At 38.9% G+C, this 24006-nt stretch overlaps 1 protein-coding gene across 3 annotated transcripts in view; it reads right to left on the reverse strand.

Annotated features, from left to right (window-relative positions):
- The window catches only part of LOC150074973 (uncharacterized), a 763849-nt gene that overhangs the window by 113250 nt on the left and 626593 nt on the right, over nt 1–24006 (reverse strand). For 2 of the 3 annotated variants that reach the window (XM_090388938.1, XM_090388937.1), the window contains exons 16-17: nt 22042–22209; nt 12329–12433 (exon numbers count right to left, since the gene is read on the reverse strand). In XM_090388938.1, coding sequence (XP_090245064.1) covers nt 12329–12433; nt 22042–22209 — 273 coding nt within the window. The remainder of the gene's footprint in view (nt 1–12328; nt 12434–22041; nt 22210–24006) is intronic. The other variant, XM_090388939.1, reaches the window with a different exon arrangement.

Here is a 24006-nt window from a genome sequence, read left to right on the forward strand (position 1 = left end):
GTTGCGATATAATTTATTAGAGACTGCAACGTCACAATCACTGGCTTATCTGTTTGTCCCTTGCACATTTACAAATGTTATTCTGTAACATTTGTAAATGTGCAATACTTTGGAGATGAATTATTTAAATAAAGAAATATAAAAACAAAACAAAAACACACCTTTTTCATTTTATAAGAATGAATTGCTATGCATTAGATAGCAATTCATTCCCTGTGATTCTAGTATGAGCAGTAAAAATGAACATTTAATATAGATTCCAAAAGGACACACAGCATTTTATATATTCTAATAACACAGAATGAGATTATATTGACTAACTACCTTGCAGTGAATATAATGTATTCAGACAGTCTTATACAACACATTTTTTATATTGCTTGGTATGCATTTACCCCTGGATGAGTTCTATAGTGTGTAGCTTTGAAACATACACACTATATCTGACAGGAATCTGATGAGATATAATTATGTTTGGAAAAAAAATGATGCCAGTCTTAACCAAAAATCCTGTAATCAAATGAAATGTACAGATTGGTAAGAAATTTTAAAACTGGCTGTGATGTCCTACATGCAACTGCTAGTAAACTGTTGATGGCACAGTGCATTTTTGCCAGTTCCAAGCAGAAGTTGCAAACGAATCAGGTGGAAGTGAGTTCTAAGGGGAAAGTGAGACCCAACTGAATGAATGTCAAGCAAAAAGTTTCTAATGGGATCTTGAACATGAATGCTAAATGGTCAGCAGGCCTTTGGGTAAGTAAAAAGTGCTCATGGCATAGCATAAATACAGTGGCTATGCAAGATGATCCAGTAAGGATTTCAATTCAAATACATATTGAAGTGAAAGCAGCTGACAAAATAAAACAAGACTCATGACTCAATGAATAAAATACGGATTGGAGAGGTATGAAGGTCATCTGTAGCTATGTGTTCAACTTGATCTAGTCATTTATGGGCACTTTTTCTCATGCTCTGGTAGAAGCATATACTTGAGCACCATAGTTCAGTTTAGATAGGACCAATACCTGGTGTAAGAGATGAAGGGAATTCCTATTTGCACTGCAAGATGTGAAAGGTAGGGTATAAAGAATGTTTATGTTTTTATACACCTTGTCCAAAGCAAGCAAAAATGCTCAAGATATCAAATGGCAAAATAGCATCGACGACAAGATCAAAAGATATGAAGGATGCAGCAGCACAAACTTCTATATACCCGATTCGGATCTCGACACGTCGAGATCCAAACCGATACAGCCGAAGACACGTACCCTGCAGAAGCAACAGACATCCTCAGCTACCGGAAATCCAGGATGGCAAGAGACCAGCCCAACTACAAACAATACTTGACATTTTTCAAGCATCTATAATGCAATTGAAGGAATTGTGTGGTCTGATAACTGCCTTCCACCTCCCCCCCCAAGTGAGCAAGAGCACCCCCAAGAGTCTTATACCTTGTTTCTCAATGAGGATACCTAGTGAGGGGTCACAATGCAAACCTCTACACCTGAGTACCATTCATGGTTCCTCTTCAAACCTTTCCAGTCATACAGATCGTCAATTGCACTGAATAGAAGACTGTACTGAAGCCCAGCCTAACCTTAGTCAAATGAAGCTGAACAAAACACCTAGCATGAAGCACATCTACACAGCTCAGAAGGATGCCATAAAATTGCAGCTTGGCCACAACCATCCATAGATGATCCCAAACTGAGGATACCACCTGCCCAACACACAGGCCCCCAGTCTAAGAATTGTGACAACACCCTCACTAAGCTAATCGACAGAACACCCTTACAGTTACAGTCTATAATCTACGCCCAGGTCATGGCGACGCACTCAACAACCCGAAAAATTCTATGGCAAATAATCAGCCAAAACACACCACCTCTTCCAGATTAGAAACAATCCGATTCTATTCTACAGGAACATACAGCACCTCTCACAGCTCCAAGCAATAAGCAGCTTATACGTCTCAAGACTGTCCCCGCAGACCACAACCGATGGCATTAGCATTAGTAGAGGCATATGATGCAAGAAAGCAAGCTTATTCAGCATCAGCCAAAAAAAAAAAAAAAAAAAAAAAAAGAAAAAAGAAAAAAACACACACCACTCCCATTTCACCCCTCCGTTCGTTCGAAATACCTGTCCAGTTGAGCCTTAAATTTGTTTAGGCTATTAACTTCAACAACAAGTGACGGAAGTCGGTTCCACCAACCAACCACCCGCTGGCCAAAGGCAAATTTCCGCACATCTATCCGACATCCGCCCTTCCTCAATTTGAATTTATGCCCTCTGACATGATTATTTTGAGCAAGATGAAGAATCCCATTGGCATTGAGCATGCTCAAACCATTCAAAGCCTTATACACCTCTATCAGATCACCTCACCGGTGCCTAGTCTCCAGACTCTGTAATTTGCAAAACTTAAGCCTTTCTTCGTAAGAGCAACCCTTTGTTCCATTCACTAATCTTGTTGCCCTTCTCTGTACCCGTTCCAGCAACTCTACATCCTTTTTGAATTGAGGCCTCCAGACCTGTATACAGTACTCAAGATGTGGCCTAACCATTGCCTTATACAAGGGAATAATCACCTCCTTATCCCAGCTAGAAAAATTCCTGTATATCATTGACAAGACACCATGAGCTACTCTTGCAGCTCGTCTGCACTGCTCAGAGAACTTCATGTCTGCCTGCACAATTAGCCCCAGGTCCTTTTCATTCTCCACCACTGTCAGTGTAGTACCACAGAGTTGATATGTTGCTCTGGGGTTACTGTTTCCCATATGTAGTAGTTAACATTTGTCAATGTTAAACTTCATTTGCCACCTCTCAGCCCATCTGTTCAACCTTTCCAGATCCTGTTGCAGCAGCATAGCGTCAGTAGTGTCCTTAACAACCCTGCCAACCTTTGTATCATCTGCAAACTTGGATATTAAGCTTGATATACCATCATCAATATCATTTATAAATACAGAAAACAACAATGGACCCAACACTGAACCCTGAGGGCCTCCACTAATAACATTAGTCCACGTTGAGCAGTGTCCATTGATTACCACTCTCTGTCTTCTGCCACTCAACCATCCCCTTATCCATAGCAGCAATTTGCCTCCAATGCCACACTGCTCCAATTTGTGCAGCAGTCTTCCATGTGCAACAGTATCAAAAGCCTTTCTAAGATCCAAATATATAATATCAAAGTTATTCCCTACATCCAGTTCCTTTGTGACTGCATCATAGGATCCAATCAAATTGGTCAGGCAAGACCTGCCCTTAACAAAACCATGCTGAATTTGAGCTATAACTGAATTCTTGTCTAGATGATCCTGCAGTGCTTCTTTAACCAGTGCCTCCATTAATTTACCTGGAACAGAAGTTAAACTAACAGGTCTATAATTACTTGTGTCAGCCTTTGATCCTCCTTTGTGAATTGGGGTTACATTTGGACATCTCCAGTCTATGGGTACCTCCCCTGAGTCCAAAGAAGCTCTCATAATTATGGCTAGGGGTTTGCTTACTTCCTTTGCTGCCTCCTTTAATATAACTGGATAGATTCCATCCACCCCAGGTGCCTTTTTTATGTTTATCCTCAACAATCTCTCCTCCACTTTCCTCTCAGTTATTACAAAATCATCCAGCTCACTGCCAATGTTTACTTTACCTACATCATTCTCCTTCCTGAATAACTCCTCATGCGTGAATGTAGATGCAAAATACTCGTTTAAATTGTTAGCCACCCGGCAGGATCCTCAACTGTTGAACCATCAATATCCAGTGGACCAATATGATTCATCCCTTTCCTTCTTGAGTTTAAATAGGTAAAGAACTCTTTTCTGTTTTTCTTTGCATCCTTTGCCAAGGATGTTTCGTAGTCTGCCTAATCTCCTTTGTGACTTGGTTACAGACCAACTTATATCTATCATAGGCTTCCATGTCACCCATTAATTTGTATGTATCCCATGCATTTTTCTTCTCTGCCACATGTCTCATTAGTTCATCTGACAACCATTTAGGCCTAAACCTTGAACAATATTTCTTAGTTGGTATGTAAATCCTGGTAGCCTCCAAGATTAGTTCCTTGAATGCTTCCCATTTTGAGTTTGCTGTTGGTAACATCATCAGTTGGTCCCATTGTATAGAATTTAAATACTGTCTCAGACCATCATAGTTACCTTTACGAAAACAAAAACCCTTCCCTTTACCTCTGATGGTAGTTACCTCCTTGAGTAAATCTCACTTGAACACACTGTGATCACTGCCACCTAGTGGTTCATTTATCTGCAGATTCTTAATGCATGAAGAATCACTACTGATAATCAGATCAAGAGTATTGCTCCCTCTTGTTGCTTCACGAACATGCTGATGTAGAAAGCAATCATCCAATAAATCCACAAAAGCCTTGCTAGTGTGCGAGTGACCAACCACAAATTCCAGTCAATATCTGGGAAGTTAAAATCCCCCATTATAAGACTCTCTGATTTACTGGCCCACTCTATTTCCCTGTACAATATCTTATTATACTCATCAGAGTCATTAGGCCTATAGCACACTCCTACTCTCAATTTTGATTTCCCTATGCTTATGTCACACCAAACTGACTCGACACTGCCCTGTCCATCGATGTCGACTGGTTTCACTTCCTTGGACTTTATGTGTTTCTTAACTAATAGCATAACCCCTCCTCCCCTGTCTATCCTTTCTATACACATTGTATTCCCCAAATTCCAGTTCCTCATTCCTTATATCTGTGTGACACCACGTCTCTGATATCCCAACAATATCTGCCTTTGATGTTTTGAGCAATACCTCAAATTCATCAAATTTATTTACCAAACTCCTACATTGCTACAGCTTTGAGAGATATGAATGGCAGCTTGATGTTGCAGTCAAAGAACTCCCAGCTAAGCAGCAGAACTATGCCTCTTTCAAGCTCGAATGCGACTCTGAACTGTATCACTATGTCAAACATCCAATTATATGGCCATATGGAGCCATCAAACGTCCCTTTTATAGGAGAACAACATGCCATAATGACAAACTAGGAAATGCAGAGGCCCCCCAGAAGAAATGCCGCTGACTCACCTATAGCCGCAGCAGTGATCATTTCACTGCAAAAGTGGACGCCCCGGTATATGCTCACCTGTTTCACTGTCATCTGAGTCATGTCCATGGATCCTCATGAACGACAACCCCAAAATCTAATCCACCCAACTGAGATGCCAATCGAAACCAGATTCACATAAAGGGCAACAGAATGGCCTCGAAACAACCAAACAACTAGAGGAAGGACAATTAAGAGAGTCCCCTTGATCCCTGTGGTCAAACTACTTTACCAGAATGTCCACAGTTTAAGGAAAAAACCATTGACAAAATTTTACTATCTAAAGAATTTGATATGCTGTGCCTCACCAAGATCTGGCTGGAACCCACATAGGATTACATTGCAGCTACGACCCCCCCCCAGTGGTTATGGTACCATGCTCACATCCAGGAATAAGAGAAGGGGAGGTCACTGTTCTGCAATCAAGCTATCCTCACCACAGCATCTCCAGCAACTCAGATGATTATGAAGAGCTCTATGCTCTGCTTAAATTGAGGTTTCCATTGAAGTCGTTGTCATCTACATGCCACCCAATCCTACAAAGGAAACAATGCAAAAGGCGACCAACTGGATCCCTCACCACCTCCAAACTTCACCAATGAAAATTGTCTGTGAAGACTTCAACTTCGCTCCATGTCTGGATCATAAATGGAAGATTGCTGGTGGCGGCATGTGTTCGGACTGTATTTGAAAGAGAGTGGGAATTATAGAAGCCAATTCGGAAGAACAGTGCCCATGGAAGTATCTGTAGAAAAGGCATGCAGCAGAAACAGTGCATCTATGAGACAGCGAGTGGAGAGACTCTGTTAGAGATGAGTCATTAATTAACCTAACTGCCCTCTTCTGAATGGAATCTAGAAGCTTGAGAGAGGTTTTGTGGCACCGCCGCAAATGTGGTAACAGTATTCCATGGTAGGGTGGATTTGTGATTTGTACAGAGTGAACAGCTGTTTGGAAGAAAAGTAACGCCGAGAGCGAAAACCAAGTTTTTTAGATGCAGAGGAAACAATATTTGTAATGTGCTTGTGCCAAGAGAGATTAGAAGTCAGGGTAATCCCCAAAAGAGATATATCATTTTGCCAAGAAATTGGAGTGTCACCAAAGATAAGAATAGGAGCAGAAGAATCCTTTTTGCGAGATATAGGGCAAAACTGAGTTTTAGAAGAATTGAAATCAACTACCTACAAAAATACCGGACAATCCTAATCATACAGCCAATAGGCTTGATATTTTTCTCACAAACAACCCTCCTAAGTACACGGTTGAAGCGAGAGGTCCTTTAGGCACTTCAGACCACAACTTGGTGATTGTCTCTTCTCCAATGGAACCTTTATCTCATGGCTATTCCCAACCTCGTGTTGTTTGGCATTACAAGAATGCAAAATGGGATGACCTGTGAGACTTCTTTTCCATGGTCAGATTACTGTTTCAAAACTTCTGATGTCAATGTTTGCTCAGATCGTGTCGGTGAAATTATTTTGCAGGAATGGAATCCTTTATCCCACACTCCACTTTAAAATCTCGTCCTTTATCTAATCCTTGGTTTTCCAATAAATGTGCTAAGGCTGTTCAAGAGAAGAATGTTGCATATTGTAATTAGCCGAGCATTCTGGTCTCTTGCCAAAGCTATTGGCCACAACTTTTGCCCATCTCTGCTCCCACCTCTGTCCAAACCAGATGGTTCTGTTGTCACTTCAGCCAAGGATAAAGCTGACCTGCTAGAATTCCATTTTTCTTCCAGCTCATGTATTAATGATCTTGGTAAAACACCTCCCTCCGTTCCCAACACACTCCATTCAATGCCTCCTGTGGTCTTCCGTCAAAAGGATATCAGAAGGATTTTGATGAATCTTGATGCTAAGAAAGCTCAAGGTCATGATGGTATTTCTCCACTTCTTCTCAAAACCTGTGCTCCTGAACTTACTCCTATTCTTTGCCGCCTTTTTTTTTTCACTTTCTTATTCCAAAGATGTTTTTCCTTCTGCTTGGAAATTTGCTCATATCCAGCCAGTTCCTAAAAAGGGTGACAAATCCCTCCCATCCAATTTTCGTCCCATTGTAATTACTTCTACTCTTTCTAAAGTAATGGAGAAATCAATTAACCGCCAACTCCTAGAAACCTTCCATCTGATCAACGATCGCCAGTATGGATTCCGTCAGTGTCGATCCACTGGTGATATTCTGGCTTATGTTACCCATTTATGGACTAATTCAATGGAAAGGTTTGGTGAAACACAAGTAGTTGCTCTTGACAACTCAAACGCTTTTAATCGTGTTTAGCATAAAGGTCTTCTAAACAAGCTTCCATCTTAGGGTTTGCCAACTGTTTTCTCTCTATCGCTCACTGAGGGTGATGGTAGATGGCTCTCTGTCTTCTAACTTCTCCACTAATGCCGGTGTCCCCCAAGGTTCAGTTCTTTCCCCCACTCTTTTCCTCTTGTATATTAATGACCTTCTTCCATTGAATGGAAATCCTATCCATAGTTTTGCCGATGACAGCACATTGCATTCCACTTTCCATTTTGAGAAACCTTGTCCTGCTCAAGCTTCAACTTCTTGAAAATCTGCTACCAATTCCCTAAATGCCAATCTTCAGGTAATTCTCCAGTGGGGCAAAGACAACTTAGTTGATTTCAACTCTTCTAAAACTCAGTCTTGTCTTATATCTCGCAAAAAGAATTCTTCTGCTCCTATGCTTACCTTTAGTGACATTCCGATTTCTAGGCAAAATGATATATCTCTTTTGGGGATCACCCTGACTTCTAATCTCTCTTGGCACAAGCACATTACAAATATTGCTTCCCCTGAATCTAAAAAACTTGGTTTTCTCTGTCGTTCTCGGCGTTACTTTTCTTCCAAACAGCTGCTCACTCTGTATAATTCGCAAATCCGCCCTGCCGTGGAATATTGTTCCAACATCTCGGGTGGTGCCGCCAAAACCTCTCTCAGGCTTCTTGATTCCATTCAGAAGAGGGCAGTTAGGTTAATTAATGATTCATTTCTAACAGAGTCTCTCCACTCGCTTTCTCATAGACGTACTGTTTCTGCTGCATGCCTCTTCTACCGATACTTCCATGGGCACTGTTCTTCTGAATTGGCTTCTATAATTCCCGCTCTCTCTTTCAAAACAGTCCGAACACGTGCTGCCACAAGCCAACATCCATTTACTGTCCAACTTCAAACCCACAGAACCAACTTTTCATCTTCCTCATTTATTCATTCAACTGCCATTTTCTGGAACAACCTTCCTTCATACGTATTTCCTGAAAATTACAATCTGAAGTTCAAGTCCAATGTCAACAAATATCTTCTTTCGTCTTCTCAACCTCCAACCCAAGCATGGTACTAAGTACTATAGGTTGTAATACCTCTCGTGTTTGGGGTTCACATAAAAAAAAAAAAAAACTAAGTTGTCTTTGCCCCACTGGAGAATTACCTGGAGATCGGCATTTAAGGAATTGGTAGCAGATATTCGAGAAGTTGAAGTTGATTGAGCAGGACAAGGTTTCTCAAAATGGAAAGTGGAATGCAACGTGCTATCATTGGCAAAACTATAGATAGGATTTCCAGTCAATGGAAGAAAGTCATTAATATACAAGAGGAAAAGAGTTGAGGAGAGAACTGAACCTTGGGGGACACCAGCATTAGTGGAGAAGTTAGAAGACAGAGAGCCATCTACAATCACCCTCAGTGAATGATTAGAGAGAAAACTGGATAACCAATTGCAAAAAACAGTTGTCACACCATAAGATGGAAGCTTGTTTAAGAGACCTTTATGCCAAACACGATCAAAGGCCTTTGAAATGTCAAGAGCAACTGCTTGTGTTTCCCTGAACTATATCAATATCATGTACACTTGATACTCCTTAAGATGGTTATTTTAACTCAGACCATGACCCAATCCTAATACAACTGGAACCGTCAATCCCCATTTTTAACGCAAAACGACAGGTGATATGGAGAACAATTTACAGTCCCAAATATCTCGATGTTTCCAAATGCATTACAGCAGCATCTCTCATCCCATAATATGTCCTTGAGTCATGTGATACCCTACTAGTGGTCAACCTGTTAACTGAATGGATTATCACGGTAGCTGAATACGTGGCCTCAAAGACAGTCACAATCACTCCCCACTCTAGAGCATGATTGACCCCCACATCTAAACTCCAGCTTTCAATTAAAACAGCAACTCCATAAGCAATGGAAGCAATCTGGCAAAATTAATGATAGGATAGCCTTTTCAAGAGCACGAGCCTTTTTCAATCGCCAAAAATCCCAGTACATCATGAGCTATTTTGAATGGTTGCTAACAGCGGGAAAGACACCATACACAGAAGAAACTACTAGTTTCCCAGAGCAACTTGAGCGCCAGAGATGGATTGACTTTATTACCCGATCTGAAGACATTGCAGTATCCAACAATAATTTCTACCACATATTCAACTGTAGTAGACTGACATTCATCACTATATCTAAACACCAAATCTTAGCAGCCTTGAACTCAACCCCAATCTCTACAGCTATGGGTGCAGATGGAATACCCTAATTCATGCTGAGATGCCTGGGTCCATACAACATCCAGCCCCTTGTTAGCATCTTCAATGTAATACTAACCAAATACACCTTTCCCCATCAATGGAATGTCTATTTGGTAAGGCCGCACCCAAAAATAAGAACACCATCATTAGAGAAACACTTCAGACCACCTCCAATTCCTTAAGTTTCCTGAAACTACTAGAAAGGACCCCCCCCCCTGCCAACTCTAACAGCTCGCATACTTTCAGATGCTCCACCACAAATTCATTCATTCATCACTACCAAATAGGTCCACCATTACCAATCTCCTTACCACCACCCACAGCATCCTTACAGCTTTTGAGAGGAAAGAAGAACTTCTCATAACCTACCTTGACATCGAAGCAGCATTTGATGCCGTTCAAGTACCTGCCCTCCTACGACTGCTTGAAGACCACTTACATTGCATTTCCTCTCATCACTCCTTCAGTACCGTACAATCATAATCCATAATTCTGACAAAAGCTATACTAAGCAAATATAATAGAGAAGTACTACAAGGAAGAGTTCTCCAGCTTCCTCTTTACTGCCATTATCTCCCCTTTTATAATCCAGAAGCCAGATATATTTTCTTATGCTGACAATTTAAAAATACTGACCACCATTAAAACAAATGCAGACCCCAATATGATCACAGAGGAAATTAACAGTGTGCTTCTTGCACTAGTAGGCTACCTGAAACAATTTAGCCTTAATATCAACCCAACAAAGCATGAGTGCATGACTCCTTGAAGAAAGAGTCTACAACCATCTTGCCAAAGATTAATGCAGTATCCATACTTCCTGTTTGAGATCAATTAGATTTAGGAATGGTTTTTGACACAAAGCTGACAATTAACCATCACACTGAAAACTCATCAGGCGAGCAGCGCACTTTAAATGGAGAGCGAAGCAGCAGCACCTTCATTACGTCTCAGACAAGGTTACTGCAACAAAATATGTCGGGACTATCATATACCCCCCGTTACTTTCTGCAGCAGAAATCTAGGTGTTGGCAGCACCTACGAACACAAAACCCATCTGGGTAGCAGAGTACTGGCTGCTCAAGTGGGTTACCTACAAACACAGGATACCACCCCAAGCCCATACAACTGAAATGGCCCTGGGAATTCCCAGGCTGCCCTCACTGATTGAACAAAGGAAACTGGTAATCACTATAAAGATGCTGACCAGTCTCATCACATCTTCATTTTGGGATCTCTGTGGCTGGAGGATTCCACCTGCCCAGCTCCAAGCCACCCCAACAATATGTCCTCTTCACTCACGCCTCCACTTATCAGATCGCTTCTTAAGTCATTTATTAAAAAAATTTCTTAAGTCATTTAAGCATTTTTATACATAATAGAAACTATTTTAAAAAAAATTGGTAAACAAGTTGATCCTAATTTTAATAAAAACTTTGAAAATTAAGAAATTACACACACCTACTGTAGGTATTAATATCATTATTTTCACTGTGATGAAACTCACTTTGACTTGTATCATTACTGCATCCTATGGACAGGTGCTTCAAAGGATAATGAAGCACATTTCTAGTGGAGGCCACAATTTTTAGAGAAAAGCAGCTGGTTCTTGTTGCATGACAATGCCTCTATCCATTCTGCTAACACCTGGCAATGTACAAAGTTGATGTTTGGCATCTGAGGCCATAATGCACTGGCAATGTACAAATCAACCATTCAACCTACTCTCCTGATCTAGCACCAGCAGACATCTCCCACTTTTCCAAGGTGAAAACTGCTCTCAAAGGGGGGGAGTGGGAGAGAGAGAGAGAGAGAGAGAGAGAGATGCAGGCCATATTTATGTCCTGCATATCTCTCTCTCTCTCTCCCAATTTATGTTAAGGACATAAATAAAAAACATAACCAATGAACTGAACATTTCTTTGAATGCCTTCACTGACTGTTTTCAGAAACTGTTAGAACAGTGTAATAAGTGCATTCAATCAGGTAGTAATTACTTTGAATAAAAATAAAATCATTTTTGAGCACCTTTGTTTTATGTTATTTTTATTGCACCAGACAGGGAACCTTACTGCCACACCTCACATATGTGTTTAATAACATATGAACTATATGTATGAAATCGAAAACAATGAAAAGGTTTACGTAAACATGGAACTATGGCTGTTTGATTTTAAAAAATAGGCATAGAGTTCTAAATTCTAAAAATAAAAAAATAACATAAATAGGGATAATCATACACATTAAGTACAAGTTCTCTTATTCTTCTTCTTATCATTATTTTTAAAATTTTTAATCACTGAAAACTCCATGGCCATTTTTTAAATTCAATCAACCAGCTCTCAACTGTTTGGAATCTGACACATTTATATAAACATCATTTCTTCTTCAGGTCATTTAATAAAGTTTAAATTTATTATATGATCATATGACATTGCATAAAATATTCCATGAACATCTTACAGTATAAAAGCCTACAGTTTCCTATTACAGTGTGTATAGTTATGTTCTGAGGTATGAAGGCTCCATTACTCAGCTAAAATGAAACTGGCTTTCATAATTCTAGGCATGCTCTTAGGAAATTTGTATTTGGTCATTGCTAACATGCTCATCAATCACCTTTAATCAGTAAAGCAAATAATAATAAGTTAAGGAATAACTATCTACAGGTAATTATTCAGATTACCTGAAGTGCTTTTTGCAACTGTTCCTTTGCTTTTTCAAGTTCTTTCTCAGTTTTCAACAGTTTTTCATGTAATCTTTCATTTTCTTCTTTCAAATCCTCATATAACTAAAAAAGAGGAGGCCAAAAGGGAAATTAACATTAGTCCAAATGAGATACATAAATTTGTGATTCTTAATAAAACTATTTGTTAATTAGTCATTTATATAACGTTTTTGGAATAGCAAAATGACAAAATGAAATGGGGGGGGGGGCATGCCTAAAGTAAAATCTCGATTATAAAGAAAAGAGTTGATATTAATTTGGACAAATTCAAAAATCAAAATCCACAGATATTATGAATTCCATAAGGATAACATAACTAATTATAAATTTTTCTCTCTCTGCCTGTTATTAATGGATTAACTATAAACACTAGTGCCCTCACATTCTTTCAGATATATAAAAAGATGAGGTTGGAGAGGCGGATGCAAAAGCATTCTAATAATATTAAACTAAAACAACTGAAGTAGTCTTCAAATAACTGAAAATAAAGTGAAGATTACATTTGGATTGTTTCATTAATGAGTGAGAGAGAGAGAGAGAGGAGAGGGAAGGGGAGAAGAAAAAGAAGAAGAAAAAGGAGGGGGGGGGAAGAGAGAGAGATTGGTTTCTAAATTTGTTTCCTTATTAAAATTTTATTTTTTTTACCCTCATCACTTTTTGTTATAGTTGACATTACAAAAATCTATGTTACATATTTTGCACAATATTCTCACATATCTCTTTCATTAATGCAATTTGCAATTTTTAATGTTTAAATATTCACATTTGTATATGCAAGTGATATCATTAGCAAATCTAAATTATACTTTTGTCAACTTTAGATTACAAATATTTAAATAAGAAACAGTTTTGGATTACAGAAGATTAGAGGAAGAAGTCAGTAATAATTGGTAAATATGATTAACATTCTAGCATAATATTGAAAGTATGAGGAAAAATAAAATAAAACCAAATTTTTAAAGATTTCTTGTGACAGGTGGAAGACAAAGCTCAGTTGTTTTAAATTGTTCCTAACAGTAAGTTGGAAACGTCTGGAAACTTTATGGATTACCATAGAAAGAATGAAGAAACTAGACTTGACAATGGTCTCACAGCTTTTAAAGACCACTTTATTGTCCTGAAGTGTTTCTTTTTGAAAATTTATATTATTATTATTATTATTAACTCTATGGTACAAAGAAGCCTGAGGCTTATGCTGCATCAACCAAAAAAAAATTTTCTGAATTACCCTGTGTGTGTGTGAAGAATCACAGTGCAAGAATCACTTTCACCTCTGCCAGTGGCTACTGTTAATCTATTAGTCCTTGTATCCACCCAAACCAGCAGTTTTCCGACACACCTAACACTGCCTCGATAGCATCAGCAAATATTCTTGCACCCTTTCTATGTATGTGTATCCCTTCCCTGTAGAAGCAGTCTCTCCTGTTAACAAGTACAGACCAGGCTGAAAAAAAATTCTACTCCTTGAGCCTTGCACAATCTTTCCAGGGCCGAATTGATCGACAGGGCTCTCATCATATACTCCCTCCTATCGTGTCTGGGCAAAATTGCAGACACTTTCAAATTCAACCCTAATTCACGGCTTTTTTTTATTCTGGGATTACTGCTGTCCATATGCAGTTCCTTGCATTTACCAACATTAAACTTCAATTGCCACTTCTCAGCCCATCTACCTAATCTATCTAGGTCTTGAGCAGTAGCATGCATTGATTCCTGTCATTAACCACCCTACTAACCTTAGTATCATCTAAAAATTTAGACATAAAGCTTCACATACATTCATCAATATCATTAAGAAATACTGTAAACAATAAGGAGGCTCAGCACTGAGCCCTGAGAGACTCCAGTGATAATATTAGACCAAAAAGAGCCATGCGAACTGGCTCTGTTTTCTCCCACTCAATCATCCCTTTATCCAAAGCAATAACTTACTCTTAATTCTACACTGCTCCAATTTGTTTAGCAGTTATTTATGTGGAGCAGTACTGTAAGCTTTTCTGAAATCTAAGTATACAATATCAACATTATTATTTGCCTCCCATTCCCTTGTTACAATGTCATATTAGCTAATCAGATTGGTCATACATTTTACCCCCCACCCAAAAAATTCATGCTCTGATTTCATATAATTCCATTGCTGTTAAGATGATCTTGCAATACTTCTTTCGTCACTGGCTCCATTATTTACCTTGGAACAGAACAGAAGTCAAACTTACAGGTCTATAATTTCTCATGTCACCCTTTGATCCCTCCCAAACCTTAGTGAACAGAGGACACAGTTACAAACTTAAAATCTGCAGAAAACTCCCCTGAACCCAAGGATGCTCTCATAATAATGACCAAGAATTTCCTTGGACATAATTACATTGTAAATTAAGTTGCAGTTAACAACTTAGTGTACTTTTGATGTTGCCATTATTAAAAACTTCTTCAGGCATGAATGAAGATGCAAAATATGAATCTTCATTCATGCATCGGTCTGCTGACGAGTCTGCAGATATGCATCGGTCTGCTGACGAGGCTAGTAGGGGCCAGATGTGTTCAAAGCCGCTAAGTGGATTTTTCTTATTTATTGATTTGAAATTATTGTTTGTCTAAAACTTTTGATTTAAATTTAGTAGTATAGCATTATTTTGTCATTTTCTGATTAATTTGGTGTATTTATTCTTTACTCGGCCTTGCAATTGCATAAAAGTATCGGTAACGGTATCCACGTGTTACAAGTTGCAACTCCGCTGAACTAGAAGTTTTTTTAGCCATATTTAGCCGCTTATTGAATATTTTTTACTTAAAATTATTTTTTGTAAGTAGCTTATAGACCTAGTAGGATCGTTAGTTTATTCTGAATTGAGACAGCGAGATTTGAAAGTTAATTAATACTTAAGTGTCCATAGATTTACCGTTCGTGACTTCCCGCCTTTGTCTTGTCATACGATCGTTATATATTGAACCTAGATAGCGTTAGTATAGTACAGGTTATAAATTTTCAGTGATTGGTAAAATCTATTAAACTTGTTGCACTTCGTTGGCATTTAAATTGTACTTTTAACTAAATACATATACCGACTTAGATTACAAACGTAACATAATTAATTAATACATAACTGATACGGAAGTTATATAAAGGGAACTCGGAAATAATTAATACTTGACACTAAAAAATATATATCCCGTTATAACTGTGTTGGGAGATAAGTTAGGGTTATAAACTGAAATTGAAATTTTATTTAAATTAAAAGAAACATGACTCAGACCAGAGCAGCAAAACAAAAGGCTCAAGCTAATGGAAGTGCTGTGGCTCAGAGGAGAACTGAGGGGGGGCAGTTGCCTTCTGAATCACAGCCTTCTAAAATGCACAGCTTGCATGATGTTTGTGGAGCATTCAGGTACGGGACATGATATTTCCATGGGGGATGTCTTTGTGTGTGCGCGATGCAAGGAGTGTATCGAAATCAGGCAACAACTCATTGTTCTTATGGGCCTATATCAGAGCTTGAAGGACAGGGTGGATGCCCTCGAAGGAACTAAACTGAGGGGCCCATCAAGATCTCAGCTGCCCACATCAAAGCCAGAGCTTGCACTTGGTCATCGCGCAACACAGCGGCAACCCCCAAGGCAGAATGCGCTGGTCCCAAAGGAACTAGTAGTTGTTGGTGACTCTATTGTCAGGGAAACGGGGAACATGCTTCGTAAAAAGGATAGGTGGAACAGGACCAGGGTATGTCTGCCAGGGGCAAAGGTTGATGACGGTGTAGAGCAGATATCATCTTTTAAGGGCACAAAAGGTGATATAGTTGTACACGTTGGCACTAATGATATCAAGAGTAGGAGACCGGCAGAATTGATTAACAAGTACAGATCACTGTTGAAAAAAAAAAGGCCGTGAAATAGGATTGAATTTGAAAGTGTCTGCAATTCTGCCAGGACACGATAGGAGGGAGTATATGATGAGAGCCTTGTCGATCAATTCGGCCCTGGAAAGATTGTGCAAGGCTCAAAGGGTAGAATTTTTTTCAGCCTGGACTGTACTTGTTAACAGGAGAGATTGCTTCTACAGGGATGGGATACACTTAAATAGAAAGGGTGCAAGAATATTTGCTAATGCTATCGAGGCAGTGTTAGGTGGGTCAGAAAACTGCTAGCTTGGGGGGAGACAAAGATGAATAGATTAACAGTAGCCACTGGCAGAGGTGAAAGAAATTCTTGCACTGCTTCTATTGGAATGAGCAGAAGCCTGAAAAACAAGATTCAGGATATTTCAGAGACTTCTGGGAGTCATTGCGGTACAAGTAAACACATGGGTTGCGTTAGGGTAGCTAAGAATAGAAATAAGTGCATGTATACTTGCGTGTACACCAATGCTAGGAGTTTAGTAAATAAAGTTGATGAATTTGAGTTATTGCTCAAAACATCAAAGGCAGATATTGTTGGGATATCAGAGACGTGGTGTCACACAGATATAAGGAAGGCAGAACTGGAATTTGGGGATTACAATGTCTACAGAAAGGATAGACTGGATAGGAAGGGAGGAGGGGTTATTAGTTAAGAAATACATAAAATCCAAGGAAGTGAAGCCAGTGGACATCGCTGGACAGTGCAGTGTCGAGTCAGTTTGGTGTGACATAAGCATTGGGAGATCAAAATTGAGAGTAGGAGTGTGCTATCCCAAAGGAAGGCCTAATGACTCTGATGAGTATAATAAGAAACTGTACAGGGAAATAGAGTGGGCCAGTAAATCATTCTTATAATGGGAGATTTTAATTTCCCAGATATTGACTGGAATTTGGGGGCTGGTCACTCACACACTACCAAGGCTTTTGTGGATTTATTGGAGAATTGTTTTCTACATCAGCATGTTCAGGAGGCAATTAGAGGGAGGAATACTCTTGATTTGATTATCAGCAGTGATTCTTCATGCATTAAGAATCTGCAGATAAATGAACCACTAGGTGGCAGTGATCACAGTGTGCTGAAGTGGGATTTACTCAAAGAGGTAACTACCATTAGGGGTAAAGGGAAGGGTTCTTGCTTTCGTAAAGGCGACTACGATGGACTGCGACAGTATTTAAATTCTATACAGTGGGACCAACTGATGATGTTACCAACAGCAAATGCAAAATAGGAAGCATTCAAAGAACTTATCTTGGAAGCTACTAGGCTTTACATGCCAACTAAGAAATATTGTTCAAGGTTTAGGCCGATATGGATGTCGGATGAACTGATGAGGCATATGGCAGAGAAGAAACATGCATGGGATACATACAAATTAACACATGACACAGAAGCCTATGATAGATACAAGTTGATCTGTAACTAAGTTACAAAGGAGGTTAGGCAGGCGAAGGCAGATTACGAGAAATCTTTGGCAAGGGATGCAAAGAAAAACAGCAAAGAGTTCTTTATTTATGTAAACTCTAGAAGGAAGGGGATGAATCAGATTGGTCCACTTGATATCGATGGGTCAACTGTTGATGATCCTGCTCAGGTAGCTAACAAACTAAATGAATATTCTGCATCGACATTCACACATGAGGAGTTATTTAGCGAGGGGAAAACCAGAGGTGTATTCAACTCTAGCAATAAGCTAGAGAATCTTGTACTAACTGAGAGTAAAGTGGAGGAGAAATTGTTGAAGATAAACACAAGAAAGGCACCCAGGGTGGATGGGATCTATCCAGTTATATTAAAGGAGGCAGCAGAGGAAGTAAGCAATCCCTTAGCCATAATTATGAGAGCTTCCTTGGACTCAGGGGGAGATACCCACAGACTGGAGATGTGCAAATGTGACCCCAATTCACAAAGGAGGGTCAAAGGCTGACACAAGTAATTATAGACCTGTGAGTTTAACTTCTGCTCCAGGAAAATTAATGGAGGAACTAGTTAAAGAAGCCCTGCAGGATCATTTAGACAAGACTTCAGTTATAGCTCGGACACAGCATGGTTTTGTTAAGGGGAAGTCTTACCTGACCAATTTGATTGGATCCTATGATGCAGTCACAAAGGAACTGGATGCAGGGAATAACTTTGATATTATATACTTGGATCTTAGAAAGGCTTTTGATACTGTTGCACATGGAAGACTGCTGCACAAACCGGAGCAGTGTGACATTGGAGGCAAATTGCTGCTGTGGATAAAGGGGTGGTTGAGGGGGAGAAGACAGAGAGTGGTAATCAACGGACACTGCTCGTCGTGGACTAATGTTATTAGTGGAGACCCTCAGGGCTCAGTGTTGGGTCCATTATTGTTTTCTGTATTCATAAATGATATTGATGATGGTATATCAAGCTTAATGTCGAAGTTTGCAGACGATACAAAGGTAGGCAGGGTTGTCAAGGACACTACTGACACTATGCTGCTGCAACAGGATCTGGAAAGGTTGAGCAGATGGGCTGAGAGGTGGCAAATGAAGTTTAACATTGACAAATGTAAAGTACTACATATGGAAAACAGTAACCCCAGAGCAACGTATCAACTCTGTGGTACTACACTGACAGTGGTAGAAAATGAAAGGGACCTGGGGGTGGTTGTGCAGGCAGATATGAAGTTCTCTGAGCAGTGCAGACGAGCTGCAAGAGTAGCTCATAGTGTATTGTCAATGATGTATAGGAATTTTTCTAGCAGGGATAAGGAGGTGATTATTCCCTTGTATAAGGCAATGGTCAGGCCTCACCTAGAGTACTGTATACAGGCCTGGAGGCCTCATTTCAAGAAGGATGTAGAGCTGCTGGAACGAGTACAGAGAAGGGCAACAAGATTAGTGAATGGAACAAAGGGGTGCTCTTACGAAGGAAGGCTTAAGTTTTGCAAATTACAGTGTCTGGAGACTAGGCACCAGCGAGGTGATCTGATAGAGGTGTATAAAGCCTTGAATGGTTTGAGCATGCTCAATGCTGATGTGATTCTTCCTCTCGCTCAGAATAATCACCTGAGAGGGCATAAATTCAAACTGAGGAAAGACAGATGTAGGACAGACGTGTGGAAATTTGCCTTTAGCCAGCTGGTGGTTGGTTGGTGGAACAGACTTCCATCCCTTGTCGTGGAAGTTGATAACTTAAATAAGTTTTAGGCTCAGCTGGACAGGTATTTTGAACGAACAGAGGGATGAAGTGGAAGTGGTTTCTTTTTTTTTTTTTTTTGGCTGATGCTGCATAAGCTTGCTTTCTTGCATCAAGTGCCTCTGCTAATGCTAATATTTAATTAGTTTGTTAGCAACTGAACAGAATCATCAATAGTTATGCAATTCATATCTGTATAGCCAATGTCATCTATTCCTTTTCTTTCAGTATTAACATAAGCAAAGAATTCTTTGTTAATTTTGTTTTGCCCACTTAGACAAAAATTTCTCATAAACTGCCTTAGCTTACCCAACCCTCTTTAGTGATCTGACTGCAGACTATTTTGTACTTGTACAATTCTGTGTCCCCTGCTAATTTTAATTGTCCTACCAATTGTTCTTCTCTGCCACTAGTCTCATCAGTTCATCCAAGATCCACTAGGTCTAACCTCTGAACTATATTTTACTTGATATTTAACACAGACAAATTGAATGCACTTCATATGGCGCAGTAATGCCAGATTAACATTCTAACATTGTGGTGCCACAATCGGAGTAGGGTAGAATGAAAAAGATCTGGGGGTAATTGTGCAGTCAGATATAAAGTTCTCTGAGCAGTGTAGACAGGCTGTCAGAACAGCCCATGGGGTGCTGTCAATGACTTAGAGTAATTTTGCCAGAAGGGATAAGGAGATGATTATCTGGTTGTATAAGGCAATAGTTAGGTTGCATCTTGAGTACTGCATGCAGGTCTGGAGGCCTCATTTTAGAAAAGACGTTGATCTGATAGAACAGGTACAGAAAAGGGCAACAAGGTTAATGAGGGAGCACAAAGGGGTATTCTTATTAGGAAAGGCTTCATTTTTGCAAATTTCAGCATGTGCAAGAGATCTGAGTGAGGTAATTGAGGCTCTGAATGGATTGAGTAAGCTCAATGCTGATGAATTCCTTCCTCTTGCTAATTCCTTCCTTCCTCCTACGCAAGTAAGATGGCACAAATTCAAAATGAAGGGTGGCCAGTATGAGGATGATCATCATCTTCCACAGACAGGTGGCCCCTGTTTAAACTTCACAAACTAATGAAATGTCTTTAACAGACAAATCCTTCTTTAAACTTTGCGAACTAACTACCGAAAAGTCTTCAAATGACAAATAACATCTTCTCTAAAAAGTTTTTAAGATTTCATGAATTTCTTTTGAAATTTTCCCTCAATTTTAAATGTGTCAAAAGGACATAAAATGCTTGCTATTCCATGATACATGATTTCCAAATAATTTGGAGTAATATATGGAGCTCTTAGATATGTTGCATCTGGCAAAGATAAAGAAAGCCAACATGAGAACCATGGCAAACTACAGAAAACTTATTAGACAAACTGGTTTTCCGCTACTACAGTTTCTCCCTGCATCCTTTGTAAACAGACAGTGCACATTATCGCTAGCAGCAGTAGAAGTTGGGAACAATATATTGATTGACACGTAGGCATGACAGACGACATACTGATTGGCACGTAGGCATGACAGACGACATACTGATTGGCATGGCGATTGATTGATATTATTATACACGTATATATATATAAAGAATCTTTCTTTTCCTATTATTTCATAACCTAACATTTAAGGTCAGATTAGGAAATATAATGAAAACGAAAGAAACCTTGGTAAAGGGTGTACACTCCAGCATAGCATAAACTAGCTTTTTTCACTAGCTTGCTTGAATCCGTCCAGAGTTAGTGGCATAACATAACATAACCTTTTTTCACTAGCCAAAAAATGAAAGACTATTAAAAAAACTCATACAATTAAAAAATGCCGATGGTCTGGAGTGAGCACACTATTCTGAACTTTAGCCAAAACTGGTAAACCTTTTCCTTTTTTCCTAATCTAACCTTAAAGGTTGGGCTAGGAAACAACACAAACATATAAAGCAATTAGTAATATGGTTTTTTAATAGGAAAAACACTCATGAACTGCAATTATCTGCTTTTAATAATGAGAAAAAACTAATCATTACATTGTCTATCACACCTATGTGTCAATCAATATATCGTTCTCGACTTCTATTGCCACCACCAATAACAAGCACTTTCTGTTTACCAAGAATGCAGGGAGAAACTACAGTAATGGCACACCAGTTTGTCTGGTAAGTTTCTCATAGTTTGCCGTGGTTCTCGCGTTGGCTTTCTTTACCTGAACTGTTCATCTTTTTCTAAAATAACCATATCTTTATCATTATACAAAGAACCGATGGATGCAAAACTGGGAAATTACAGTTATATTTGGTATTTTCAATCTCAGAAATACAAGAATATTAAGGGGGGTAGAAAGAAAGAAAGATTTAACTGCACTATTAATTAATTCAATTCTGCTTATTTAATTTCTGTTTATTATTATTATTATTAGCCATATGGTGAAGGGAAGCCTGAGGCTTAACCTGTACCAGTCAAAAAAAAAAATTCCTGAGTTACTCAGAGAGAGAGAGAGAGAGAGAGAGAGAAGTAGAAAGGAATCACAGAGGAAAGGTAGAGTCAAATTACGCACATCCAGGACACATCTATAATCACCAGATGTGAACCCCTGAGGTAAAATGTTATATAAGATACATCAACAAACCTTTCTATAATCCTTATTAGTGTCTTCTGTTAAACTTCCTCTGCTACTACTAACTGAACTAGAAGAGATTAATTTTGATGGTGTTTCTGACCTAGACGATGTTTCTGAAACTGTTTCTGGGACTGATCCAGAAGAACCATAGCCTGGGCGATGTTGTTCTGTTAATTCCTGATATACAAATAATGAATCTTATAAAGTAAATAAAAACCATAATAATAATAAATAAATAAAAATCATAATAATAATAAATAAATAAAAATCATAATAATAATAAAAATAAATAAAAATAATGGAAAAATTAATATAGAGCATCCACATCAAAAATAAGTTCCTCCAAATATGTTGATATGTGCTATTAATTTAGGTAAACAAATATCAGAATAAACCAATTTCATTCTCTTAGAAATTACAGCTATGAGGTCTGATGAAAATATTCAAATACTTTATTTTTTGCCAAGATACATGTAACTGTAAGGGATATATATGTAAATTACAAGATACATGTAATTGTAATTATCACTGGTCTACTGCCACTGCACACAGAAGTATAGACAGTGCACATAAAATGTATGTGCACTGTCTTATGAAAATGGGGAAAAAGGAACAGAAATTCCAGACAAATATTAAGCACTACATTCTGTGATGCCTGTTTAAATAAGATTGCCATTTATTAGTGGATGAAATCTTTCTATACATTTCTGTTGCAAAAGTTTAATGTTCATGTTGACTTTCAACTTGGTGGTGATCAGATTGGTCCACTTGATATTGAAGGTTTGATTGTTGATGATTTAGTTCAGGTAGCTGAGAAACTGAATGAGTATTTTCCATCGTAGGGTAGTGAAGATTTATATTCACACAAGGAATTATGTAGGGAAGTGAAGGCCAGAAGCTTATCAAACTTTAACAGGGAGTTGAATTAATTAAATTGTGCCTCTGCTAATGCTACCTATCCAGTTAGCATTAGCAGAGGGACATGATGCAAGAAAGCAAGCTTATATAGCACGAGCCAAAAAAAAAAAAAAAAAAAAAAACTTCCAATTTCACTCATCAATTGACTCCAACTGTTCATCTGGTTCTGCCTTGAATTTATTTAAGCTGTCAAATTCTACAATGACAGATGGAAGTTAGTTCAAGCAATCAACCACCCGCCGACTAAACGCAAATTTTTGCACATCTATTCCACAACAGCCTCTCCTCAATTCGAATATATGCCCCCTCAGGTTCTTAATCTGAGCAAGTGGAAGTATCCCATCAGTATTAAGCATGCTCAAACCATTCAAGGCCTTAAACACTTCAATCAGATCACCTCACAGGTGCCTAGTCTCCAGACACTACAATTTGCAAACCTTAAGTCTTTCTTTGTAAGAGCAACCCTTTGTTCCTCTCACCAACCTTGTTGCACTTCTCTGTACTTGTTTGAGCAGCTCTACATCCTTCCTAAAATGAGGGCTCCAGACCTGTATACAGTACTCAAGGTGTGGCCTCACCATTTCCTTATACGAGGGGGTAATCACCACCTCATCTCTGCTAGAAAAATTCCTGTATGTCACTGACAAGACACCATGAGCTATTCTTGCAGACTGTCTGCACTGCTAAGAAAACTTCGTATCTGACTGCACAATTAACCCCAGGTCTTTTTTATTCTTTACCATCATGAGTTTACAATCACACAGTTGATATGTTACTCTAGGGTTACTGCTACCCCTAGGCAGTACTTTACATTTGTCAATATTAAACTTCAGTTGCCACCTCTCAGCCCATCTGCTCAAATTTTCTAGATATTGTTGCAGTACTGTACTGTCAATAGTGTCATTAACAATGCTGGAAACTTTTGCATCGTCTGCAAATTTGGCATGCCAGATATACCTTCATTAATATCACTGAAAAATACAGAAAACAACAATAGGTCCATCATGGACTCCTGGGGGACACCACTAATAACATTCGTCCATGATGAGCAGTCTC

Source organism: Mastigoproctus giganteus, chromosome 14 (assembly GCF_048544385.1).
Source record: "Mastigoproctus giganteus isolate SK-2022 chromosome 14, ASM4854438v1, whole genome shotgun sequence".
In the NCBI taxonomy this organism is placed as follows: Eukaryota; Metazoa; Arthropoda; class Arachnida; order Uropygi; family Thelyphonidae; genus Mastigoproctus; species Mastigoproctus giganteus.